The 12452-nt window shown below is 32.6% G+C and overlaps 1 protein-coding gene across 1 annotated transcript; it reads left to right on the forward strand.

Moving 5' to 3' along the window:
* The first annotated feature begins 7460 nt into the window (after window positions 1–7460).
* LOC18594463 (solanesyl diphosphate synthase 1, chloroplastic-like) lies at window positions 7461–12392 on the forward strand. The gene is made up of 6 exons (XM_007022029.3): window positions 7461–8151; window positions 8597–8721; window positions 9651–9778; window positions 9867–9970; window positions 11207–11334; window positions 11516–12392. The coding sequence occupies exons 1-6, from the start codon at window positions 7920–7922 to the stop codon at window positions 12062–12064; spliced, it is 1266 nt and encodes a 421-aa protein (XP_007022091.3). The 5' UTR covers window positions 7461–7919; the 3' UTR covers window positions 12065–12392.
* The last annotated feature ends 60 nt before the right edge of the window (window positions 12393–12452 follow it).

Consider the following 12452-nt stretch of genomic DNA (forward strand, 5'->3'; position numbering starts at 1 on the left):
ATAAAGACATTTTTAACAACTATTAAATACATCAATCCAATTACAAAGATGAAATTACCATTTTACATTTTATGTCAATTTTGTCTTGTAGTCTCAAATTTCATCCAATTAGAAATTCAACACTCTAGATCTAATCTTTTGAGTATATAGATATGATGAGTAGCTAATTTATCAATCTATTAGACCTAGATTAATCACCAATCTTCCTGAAATCACTAAAAGTGATGTTAATGCTATGAATTCTGTTATTTGGATATATGTTCTCATATGTTCATCTCAACTATAATCTCAAAATACGAAGCATAGATCAACGCTTTATGATGATCATGCTCATGGTAAATCAAAGATTATAAGGAGATTAAATACGAGTCCACTATCCATTAGGATTTCGGTTCTACTATAAGCAAATGCATAAATGTGAGATCAAGATTTAAGTAACGGTTAAACTTAAATTTGATTTTGACATGATTGCAGTTTATGTTATAGTGTTATTACTCGAAGTCAACCATTTCGATGATTTGAGATTCATCATTTTCTTGAAGTGAATCACATTTATTTCGTTGGAAGTAATCTAGACATTATAGCCTTTACACAATAAAGTGATCAACTTTTATTATATAGCTGTGAATAATTTTTAGATTCAATTAAAAACATGTCTCCTATGTGTAACTCTTCATACAAATGTATTTTAATATCTCAATAAAATCATGGTACCTTAATAACTAGATAATGAATGCTTACTTAAAACAAACTCTTCATCTTATTATTAACATATACTTTCATTACAAATTTAATGAAATTAGGCATGAGAATATATTTGCTTTCCAAAGCACCATATTTTCAAAATTTCTAACAACTATTCAGTAGCAATAATGACAATTGATAGAGGTTGTCAAAGGTCTCGAACAAAGGGTGCACATGCAGCTAACAAGTACCAGGAAGCCACACCTTGTAACTTTCAAACCATGCGATTTGACCAACAAAGTTTTGGCATTGGATTGATGACCCAAATGCCAAGCTTAAACCCCTCATGTCCTATGTTTCTTGTAAATAGAGATACCATGCACAGGAGAGCTGTGTACTTGGACGTCAAAGGCCAGCAACAAGCTAGACATCCACATGATAAAACACGCTTCAACTTGAAGGTGTTTTTAAGAGACAGCCAATGTGGGGCTACCTCAATCTCACCCACGACTATCGTGAGGAACCCATTGAAGATTTATGGTGTAGGGAAGCCACAAGGCAACAAAGGCGTTACCTAGATCGAGTGGGGGAGAATGTCAAGGTCTACAGAACCGTGACATGCACAGCCTATAAGACTAGTTGGGGCAAAACACAAACAAGTGCTGCACACATCTTAAGGCTAGAAATCAACCCTAGACCAATATTGATTGGAGGCCCATTGACAATCATTAGGTCGCAAACATGTCACACTACCTAGTCTCCTCGAACTGTGTGCCCAACAACATAGGAAGTTTACATAAAGAGTCCAATGTTGAATACAACACCATATGAGGGAATTCGTGTCAGGTTAGAATTTCTTGTGTAATTATTTATTTTACTTGCACTAGGACTTTAGGCTAGTGTGTGCTCTAATAGGTTTAGGACACCTATTTCATTTAAATCTATTGTTATCTACTCTAATTGTATAAAACTACAAGAAGTAGAGATGTTTTAATATTAGGAAAGCCTTATTATAAATAGGACCTTTAGGCATTAGTTGTAGACAATAGAGTTAATTATCTTAGTAGTTAGACATTCAAACATTCTAGCATTCATAGATTATTTGCTTAAAATCTTAGATATTTGTTTCTCTTAAGAATAATACAATTATTTTTTCCCAAAATCATTTTTTCAAGTTTTATTTATATTGCTTTTGGATTATATCACAATACTCTGAGTTAGACTTGCTTAGAGTTTTTGTCCCAAGTCTTAAGTGTCGTGCAGATCTTAACTAAAGTTCTAATCCCGCGACAAGGGCCCCCACTAGCCCCCCTCCTCTCTGTGTCTAGTCCTATCTTGATTATATCGTGTTACGTTGAGGGTACTGAGGGTCAAAAGTCAGCTAGAGTACTCTAACGTACATTTAGTGTTATAAACTACTTGTCCATGATTTATCACGTTTCCCAGCGCCAATCTTTGTATTCGGAGTTATTCATTAATAATGGTGAAAAGATAGAACGAATTTATCATTCGAGTAAATTTACATTAATAATATCAATAAAGATCCGGAGATTGTTGTTGATTAGCAGTTACATGCATTGATTCTTCAAGTCGTAAATTAGACCTCAGCTAAACCATCATTGTTAGGATTGGATTTTTGGATGCCCTCTTCTGATTTTAGTGGGTGCATAATTTTTTGTGCAGATTTGCTTTGGTCGGCCCCCACATGCTGACAATCTCTTTACATGTTAATTAATTCTTCAACTGCTTATTGATACAATTAATATTCACAGACCAGGAACTTGAACCCCACAAAGCACGTGTGCTTACCCTAATTTGTCAAAAATTTAAAAGAAAGCAACAATGATATCTTATTTGTTAGATTAGCGAAGTTAAAATATATTTTTTTCATAAAATAACTCGTAATTAAGTATTTAATTCTTATCACGTGTGTGTTTTTTGATTTATTATTTTGAAGTGTTTCATGGGAGGGCTGTCAATGTACATTTGTGGTGTGAGGGATGGATTCATGAACACGCAGCTTGCTTTAGACCCCAAAGGAAGGATCCTCCGTTGCTGGCAGCTGCTTGGAGAAGGGATTTGGTGCAACCTGTGACTGCTCCTGGACATGTTGATTTTATGTTGCGTATGGCTCTTAGTATTCGACGATCAACTGATACATTGATTTGGAGTGAGAGTTCCTGGTGATGTGCTGCTGTTTTAATGCAAGACATGATAAAAGTAGTGGCGCTGTAGGATATCCCATGTAGCGCGGTCCAATGCATGGTGATGCTGAGATTACGTCTTTTGTTGTCAGGGGTTCTATTTGGCACCTGGTAAATGGAGGTTGTAGCCAGCAGACTTATAATTATGCAAGGAGGCGAAGGAATTAAATTATGATGTTCGGTAGTTTTCGGGAACGGAGAGGATTGGTTTCACATCGAGATTGCCACCCTCCTGCCTGCGCAATTAAAAGCTGTGTAAATGGTCATTTTGGTATTAAAATTTTAAAAATATTAGAAAATCAAATTTATTTTATGAAAAAAAAATCAAATTAATATACTTAATTGAAACGAAAAATCAATCTATTTCCATCTGTTTTAAAAAAATGTATTATAATAAACTTTTTTTTTAACATTTTATCCAATTTTAAGATACAATATAAAAATATAAATTTTAACATACTCAAGTAAATTAAAAAATAACTATCTAAAATTATTATTGAATAAAGTAAAAAATACCCTTAATATATATGATATTAAATTTTCAATAATTAAGGGTTGAAATTTTTCAAATCAAAAACCAAACCAAATGCTCTAAATTAATCAAACATCTTAAATCGAACCCCTCAAAAATCGTTCCAATTAAATAAAAAAAAATCAAACTTACTTCGAACATGTACGATTCAAAATGATTTTACTCACCCCGACACTTACTGATACAAGTCAACTACCCTCTTAGCTTCTCCAATTCTTCTCCCACAATCTCTATCCGGCACTTGTTAGGCGTTTCTATATAATTTGATTTACTGTTGTTAACCTTTGCCATTATTTTGTTTAAGTCAAAAGAAAATTTGTTATGATTTGAAAGATGCTTATCTTAGATGCTTAACTTTTTTTCTAATTAAATCACGCAGAATTAATGGTCTCTTATAAATTAGATGGAACTACTATCAAAATTTTATTATATGGTTCAAACACCATGACTAGTTATGAATTTGATTTTATATATATATATATATATATATATATATATATATATATCGAGGGTGATTATTATAAGCGACTGAAAGGATATATTGTCCAACTGAAACAGACCGATATATTATAAAAAAAAACTTAAAGAGACTTTTATATCTTCATAATATATATATATATATTGGGAAGACAAAGGAGGCAAGTTATCCACAGAAGCATGGTGTGGTTTATGTTCATCACGGATAGCCATCACTTCACCAATAATCAAATTTACTCCACTGCTTCTTTCTTTATTGTTGATAGACTAGGAAAAAGTGGGTGGGGGATGGGCAGGTTAATAATGCCTTCATGGTCAAACTCAAAGTAGTTTGAATATGATATAATATTAAATATAAACTATGTTTGAGTTAGGCATTTCTCCTTTAGGCTAGTCGTTAGTATAAAATTATTTACTCATATTGAATAAATAATGATATGAGTCATATATTCTACCGTTGTCAATCTTCTGTATTAAAAACGCGTGGAGTTGATTATCAATCGCCGCATATATATCACTATAGAATTAATGTTGAAGACTGGCTTCATTGTGGCTTGTTACTGTTGTACGACAATGTTATGCCATAAAAGTCCAATCTAGTGATGGAATCAAGATTTTGCATTTGAAAAGGTGAATACAATGTTTATAAAAGAGTCATACTAAATTTCAATATTTGATAAAAATAAAAAATAATTTAGATGGAAAAAATTCATATGAAAATTATATAAATAACTTCAACTACATGTTAAGTATAAACTAAAGATATTTTTTTAATAATTATTACATGCTAAGATTATACATCTTTAATTGAGCTTGACGATATTTCATAGAGTTTAAGGTTTCCATCATTGAATCAATGTCAAAGCCTCGAATGATTTTTTTTTTCAATGAAAATGATCAACAAATTTTTTAGAAAATCATATAACATTCTATTACGAGTCTCATTCTTAATGAATTTTATAGTAAAAAATGCATGTTATGATGTTGTAGTGGAAATTGAAAGAGTCAATATAAGCTAGATCAATCTGTCAACAAGGAAGTAAACTTTTGATATTTTCATATTTTTCAACACTTGACATAGCTTGGAAAAGTCTAAATATGAAGAATGTCAAGTTTGAATAGATCCAATTAATACTTTAGATGCATTTTACCATGCTCAGTAAAGTCATCAGGATAATATTTATTTGTAAAGTTGCAAATACTTTTAGTTTGAACATCAAACGATTCGAAATTATTTTAAGGGTTCAAAAATGTGCTAGAGTAACTCCACTACATTCTCATTAAATCTGAAATCTAATTCTTGTAAGAGTGAGTCTATTAAAATTAATTGTTGATTAATTGTTGTAGGGCATCTCAATAAACAAAAAATTATTATAAGAAAAAAATTATAAAATTTCAAAAACATAAAAATATGTTAGAAAAATTGAAAATTTTTGTAGATATGAAATTATAAAATTTCAAAAACTAATAGTAAATTATAAAAATTTTAAAATTGTTGGAGGCAGGGGCCTACTAGCCCCCTCCCTTCCGCCTCTATTTCGATCTTTTATCAAGTTGTGTTACCATGAAAGCATTAAAAGTCAGACGTTGACTAGAATATTTTAACATTCAGTGCTGCAAGCTACCTGCCCACGATTTATTGTATTTTGCAGCACCGATCCTTATACATGGAGTTATTCATTAAAAATGGTGAAAAGATAGAATGATTTTATCATTTGAGTAAATTTACATTAATAATATCAACGAAGATCCGGAGATTACTGTTGAGTAGCAGTTAGCTGCATTGATTTTTCAAGTCGTAAATTACACCTCAGCTAAACCGTCATGGCCAAGGTTGGATTTTTGGATGCCCTCTTTTGATTTTATTAGGGTAAATAATATTTTGTGCAGATTTGCTTTGGTTAGACCCCACATTCTGGCAATCTCTTAACATGTTAATTAATTCTTCAACTACTTATTGATACAATTAATATTCCCAGACCATAAACTTGAACCTCGCAATTCACGTGTGCTTACCCTAATTTGCCAAAAATTTAAAAGAAAGCAAAAATGAAATATCTTATTTGTTAGATTAACAAAGTTAAAGTATATTTTTTTCATAAAATAACTCATAATTAAATATTTAATTCTTATAAAAAAAAAGTTTACTTAAAAGCCCTTTATAAGTTTTAATTTCTTAAATTCAATTTTTAAGGCATGTTAAAAATATTAAAAAGAAAGACATAGTAAGTCGTTTCACTTATATTTTTTTTTTCAAATTTTTGAAATAAAATGTAGAATTTTTTCGATATACCATGACTCTATGTATTTGATCAAGTGTTGATGTAATTATACGGTCCATGATGGATCGAGGAAGGATTTCAATGTTTTTTATTTTAATTTGTTTGGTGATGATTAATTATAATTTCTACAAGAAAAAGAAAGTATGCAAGTTTTCTTATAACCTTTACTCTAATGATATAGGATTGGCATATGGAATTTATTTAGAATTTTCTTAAGAGAAGGATACATCGTTAATATCTTAATAATTGGCTACTTTTTGTATATTTTGAAGTGCAAAGTTACTTGGTTTAGTCAAAAAAATAAAAACTTTCCTACTAGGAAATTATTGTTGACAACCTAATTTTACTAATGTTTTGCATAATAATCAAACTTTGGACATTTAGGTAAAGATCCTTCCAATCGTTAGGATTTTAAATTCAATTTGAATATTTCGGATTTAAATTTTAAAAGGGGAATAGATTACTTTTCGTTTTATAAATTCTACGATTATATATAAAATAAAAAATTTATTTATTAATATATATATGAATAAACGGGCTTAAATTTTTTTTATTACACAATTCTTTCCTTATTTTCTCACCTTTGGATGACTTAATCACTTATAAAATGTGACTTCCCATCTCTCTTATTGGTTAATTTCTTTTATGATATCAACTAAGCTCTACCACAAAAAATTTAGATGTTCAAATGCATAAAATATTGCATGAAAAATTATTATAAACATATTTTTCTTATGAGGAGGAATTAGGTTATATTTGTGTAAAATTAATTAATTTATCTTATTCTATGAATAATTCTAACTCGGTCATACATGTAAAATCTCAAATCAATCGAAAATATTATTTTTTATATTTATTTAGTGACAAAATTTTATTATATTAAATAAATAATTAAATGTTTTACATTTATTTTAAATTGGATATTCAAAATCTAAATAAATAAAGTATAAAATCTTACCTATAGATTCATCAAATATATACAATAAAAGGTGCAAGGGAATTTTTTTTTGGTTATTATCATCACATGGTTATTTAATGAGAATGGCCAACAAGAATCAGACACGTGGCTAAGAAAATCAGATCTCTATGGATCACTCAATTGTAAGAGGGAGGGAGAGAAAGAAAAATAGTACATGGCTCTTGTTTTGACCACCAATGCCGAGTTGCTATGAGACCTCTCGATTTTGACCCACAGATAATCTTAAGGCCGTTTATTTTTTTTCATTTCCATGATTTTCCCTCACAAAGTCTTCAACTGGGTTCTATTTCTTTCGTACATGGTTTGAAACAAACAAAACTCTTCTCTCTCTCTCTCTTTATTTTTTCTTTTATTTTTGTCCAAACCATCACTAGCCTCTCAAACTCTTCATTGAACTGATAAGCAGAGTAGGACAAAAGTACAAAAGCTCCCATGTGGGTTCTTTTCATCCACCCAAATTTATTTGAGCACTTCTAAGCTTTGGAGTACATTTTCTTCTAAGTGAAAGGGAACCTGCTTTCTATCCTTTTTTGGTTTTTAATTTGAAGACACCCCTTTTGAGCTCTTTTGAAGTTGTTTTACAGTTTTTTGTTGAATACCCAGTTTTTGTTTCTGCTTGGTTTCTCCATTTCACTGGTTGTTTTTATGGGAAATTGACAAAAGATTTGATTTCTATTTTTGGGCTTTTGATATAAGGAGCGAAACTTTTGCAATTTTGCCTTTCTTGTTTTTTCCTTTTCTTCTGGGTGTTGGTATTAAGAATGATGTCAGTGACATGCCATAATCTTGATTTTGGAACAAGAGTGCTTGATTTGGTTACTTGTGGCACTTCTTCTAATGCTTCAATTGAAAGGCACTCAGTGAAGAACTACGGAAAAACAATCTCAAACGCTAGTTGTAAAGGCTGTGGAGGTAGACGAATGGTGTACTGTAGGCAAAACACTACTGGAAGTCGGGTGTTCCCCACAAAAGCTCCAGAGCCTCTGCTTGATGGTAATATATTGATGCCTAAACATCATCCAAATTTATTATTACATTTTTGGAAAGTGATTCAAATTTCTTCTTGTACTTGCTTCTATAGAATTTGGCTCCTTTTTGATAATATTTTGAAATTGATTTAGCAGAATGTATTTAACTAATAGTATATAATAAATTGGTTCAATAGATATTAAGCTGAGTTCAGATACTTGGAATCAATTTTTTAGCCTTTTTTGTTTTCCTTTTCCTGATAAAAATAGTTGAGACTTTGTTTAGAGATTCCGTGTTTGTTAGCGACGGATAGTTGAACTTTCATCTTATGCTTCTTTCTGAGAGTTATAATTTATTGCTTTTTCTTGTTGCTAATCGTTGTGTTTGCTTTTAGCATACTTTTTTAAGTATCGTATTGAGTTCAGTACTTGGAATTATATTGCTTTTTCAACTTTTAACTTCAATATAGGAGTTGGTCGAAGTACTGCACCAGTGCTGGATTTGAAGAAAGAGCTCAGAAGCCCAATTTCACTGGCAAACTTGTTTAAAGTGGTTGCTGATGACCTCCAGATTCTAAATCAAAATCTCCAGTCAGTAAGTGCTCATGGCAAAGATCTTAAATGTTATGCCCTTATTAGTCCTGTTATGATATAGCACATTTTTGTATGTTTGGGATAAGGGGGGGGGGGGGGGGGGGGGGGTGGTGTTGGGGGATCTCGGTTGATGGACTGGTGAATGTTCATATGCTGCTTGTCAATGATGCATTAGGTAGTTCATGCTAATGGTGGTGACACATCAACTTGATTTCGTTGACTAACTGATATCCATTTGTTCGGCCAATTCTGCTTCTTGCCCCTCAAATTATGGAGACTGTGAGACCCAAAGCTATTAACTTTGTAATCAAACTGTTAGACTCTTTCATCAGTTAGTTTTCTATCTGAATTTATTATCATCTGACTGATTCTATGTGTCAGTTACTCAATCTCCCTCGAGTATATGAAGTATGGTTTGGTTTATTTGAGTGCCAGATAGCATTTTTATTTGAAAATATCATTTCTTAATACCTCAGCAAAAGACAATACAGATATTTATGCACTTCTGCTTACGTGTATACAGTTTTGTGAATGGATCAGTTAGTAATACCTTGTTATTTTCTTTTATGCTGTTGTCTGTTTAGCTATGTTTTCTGTTTCTAGAAGACCTTATATTTGCTGGCTTAGCCTGTGGAACTATTGGGCCTGTCCCCTGGCCAATCCTTGTTACCGCCCACTTAAACCTGCACCATATGGTTGAAGTGTCATTTGCTTGGAAGTTTATGCATATAAAAGTCACCCCCGTTACCTTCATTTGCTGCAATTATTCCTTGTATTTTATTCTCAGTTCTTAACTCTAAGTGTCACCAAGTTTTTGTAATTGTTGTCATCTGCACTTGGAAGGAGTAACTATTTTAATCTGATTTTAATTTGTTTATTTTTTTTTTCAAGATCTTAATGTTAGTGTATCTGATGATGATGCTCTGCTAGATTGTTGGTGCAGAGAACCCTGTTCTGATGTCTGCAGCTGAGCAGATCTTTGGTGCTGGGGGCAAGAGAATGAGACCGGCCTTGGTGTTCCTAGTTTCAAGAGCTACAGCAGAGTTAGTTGGATTGAAGTAATGTTCACAACTCTTTGTTGTGATACTCAACACATTTTAGCTTTAGTTTTAGACTGACGTCCACTCTGCACCTTTTTCTTTCCAGGGAACTTACCACAAAGCATCGGCGTTTGGCTGAGATCATTGAGATGATCCATACTGCAAGCTTGATACATGATGATGTATTAGATGAAAGTGACATGCGAAGAGGTTGGCCTCTATATTGAATATCATTTTCACGTGTGCAATGTATTTTTCTTCTATTCAAGTTTCCAAGTTAAATAGCAGCAATTTCAATTCTGAAGAGTAATTAGTTCTTCTATTCAAGTTAATTAAGAAATATTGTTTTCTTCCATAGGTCTGTAGTTATTTCTCTTTACTGCACATGATCAATAATATAAATTAGATTCTTTAAATAGACCGGAATAATGACCATGATGGTCCTGTCAATGGATCATGTTGGCGGGCAAAGTTCATTTATGCTAACTATAGATCATAGTTGAAGGTTCAGAGTTCATACCTTGATCATCTCTTTTATCTAGAAGCATGCAGCTTCTAGAACAGAAAGGGGAAAAGAAAAGTTTAAGAATGGAAACTTGTGAAATAAAGAAATATTATATACTGTTCCAGTATCTTACAAGAGATTCTTTAATAATTCTAGTTTTTAAAGAGTCATGTAAAAATTATTTTGCAATGGTAGATGTTGCTTTAGAAGCTATGTTGAGCCCTGTCATGTATAATCTTGTAATCTTGTCAATTGAGCTTAATTTATCAAACTTTTTTTTTGCACTCTTTTACTTTTTTTTCCCACTCTATTTTCTCTCCTTGTTTCTGACTTGGATTAGGAGTTTTTTTCTTTCCCATCTTGCTGTTGTCTCTCTTGAACTTATGTCTCCTTTGAATGCCCAGTCTTTTCTAGTTTTTGTTATGCAAATGCAATGGCTCTAAAATTATGGGAAATCCATATATTGATTTTTCTTTGCATTTAATAATTGAGGTTGCATTTCAGTCTTCCTTACCCTTGGCTAAGGCCAGAAAAGAAGTTTCTATTTCAGGACACAACAATTACAGATTTACTGATTTATGGAATGACTATGTACCTGTGGGGCATCTATTTACTCCATAGTTCATAGATTGGTGGCTAAATTTTCTTGGTGGTTGTGGTGGTGATTGAGGGGCAAAACTCTGGCCAGTTTTCTTGTCAGTGCATGTTAGGGAGAGGGACTAGTGCATCTACCATTTCGGGGAATAATTGAGACTGACTGGTTTTAACTTTTAATAGTAATAAATAATAATAGAGATGAACAGGAGTGATGGTTCTACAAATTCAGGCTGCTAGGTCTTTTACTCATGAAAGAACTTGAATTTCTTCAGTATCCTTTCTTTAAGTCTTTCATCACTTGGGAGACTACTCCTGATTTGGGACTGCTGCTAACTTAACTGCAGGGAAAGAAACTGTTCACCAACTGTATGGCACAAGAGTAGCAATACTGGCTGGGGACTTCATGTTTGCCCAGTCATCATGGTACCTTGCAAATCTTGAAAACCTTGAAGTCATTAAACTCATCAGCCAGGTTAGCATGACCTATACCAAACATTTATCATCTCTTTTGGATTTAAATGTGGGTATATATTGTACTTGACTCAAAAATTCAAAATTTAGGGATTGAAAGTGTCTCTGGCTATGGAGATCATTTTCAAATATTGATATTTTTGTTAAATTAGTTGAAACTGTAATTTTTAATGATATTGCAGGTTATTAAGGATTTTGCAAGTGGTGAGATTAAGCAGGCATCCAGTTTGTTTGACTGTGACCTTGAACTTGAGGAGTACTTGCTAAAGAGTTACTACAAAACAGCTTCTTTGATTGCGGCTAGTACCAAAGGAGCTGCTATTTTTAGTGGGGCTGATCGTAGTGTCACTGGGCAAATGTATGAATTCGGGAAGAATCTTGGTCTATCATTCCAAGTTGTTGATGACATATTGGATTTCACACAATCGGCAGAGCAGCTGGGGAAGCCAGCTGGTAGTGATCTAGCGAAAGGCAACCTGACAGCACCAGTGATTTTTGCTCTAGAAAAAGAGCCAAAACTTAGAGAAATCATTGAATCGGAGTTCTGTGAGACCGGTTCTCTTGATGAAGCAATTGAATTGGTCAAGAAATGTGGAGGAATTGAAAGAGCGCAAGTGTTAGCAAAAGAGAGAGCTGATCTTGCAATTAAGAATCTACAGTGTCTTCCTCAGAGCGCTTTTCGGTTAGCTCTTGAAGACATGGTGATGTTTAATCTCGAAAGGATTGACTAGTTAGATAATGTTTCACAGTATGAGAACTTCCTTGAAGGAGGACACGATTATTTGCAAAAAATAGCTGAGCCAGAAAAGGAGAAGGCTTGAAGGTGAAGCCTCTACTGATATAGAAAAAGCTTTCTTAGCACATTAGTTGGTTAGTGTTGCTGAATCCAGGTTCCTTGTGACTGGTTGTATATTCATACAAGGTATTGAGCTTTGACCTGAGCTCCTAATATCATTTTTTTTCAATTCTAGATTGGTCTGGCGGAAAAAAATAATTCTCAACTAAAATTTTGCCACGATAAAGTTTTTGAGGTCATCAATAAATATTTTTTCATTTCCAGATTGTGTACAAATTAAATAACTTGGTATGACAATGCATGGGAGCATGTTGGACTATGCT

Source organism: Theobroma cacao, chromosome 7, assembly GCF_053813885.1.
Source record: "Theobroma cacao isolate CCN51 chromosome 7, ASM5381388v1, whole genome shotgun sequence".
Lineage (NCBI taxonomy): Eukaryota > Viridiplantae > Streptophyta > Magnoliopsida > Malvales > Malvaceae > Theobroma > Theobroma cacao.

Coding starts and splice junctions, on each gene's coding strand:
- LOC18594463 (XM_007022029.3), top strand. CDS start 7,920: ATGATGTCAGTGACATGCCATAATCTTGATTTTGGAACAAGAGTGCTT. Junction 8,722..9,650: donor TAAATCAAAATCTCCAGTCA/GTAAGTGCTCAT, acceptor ATGCTCTGCTAG/ATTGTTGGTGCAGAGAACCC. Junction 9,971..11,206: donor TGAAAGTGACATGCGAAGAG/GTTGGCCTCTAT, acceptor ACTTAACTGCAG/GGAAAGAAACTGTTCACCAA.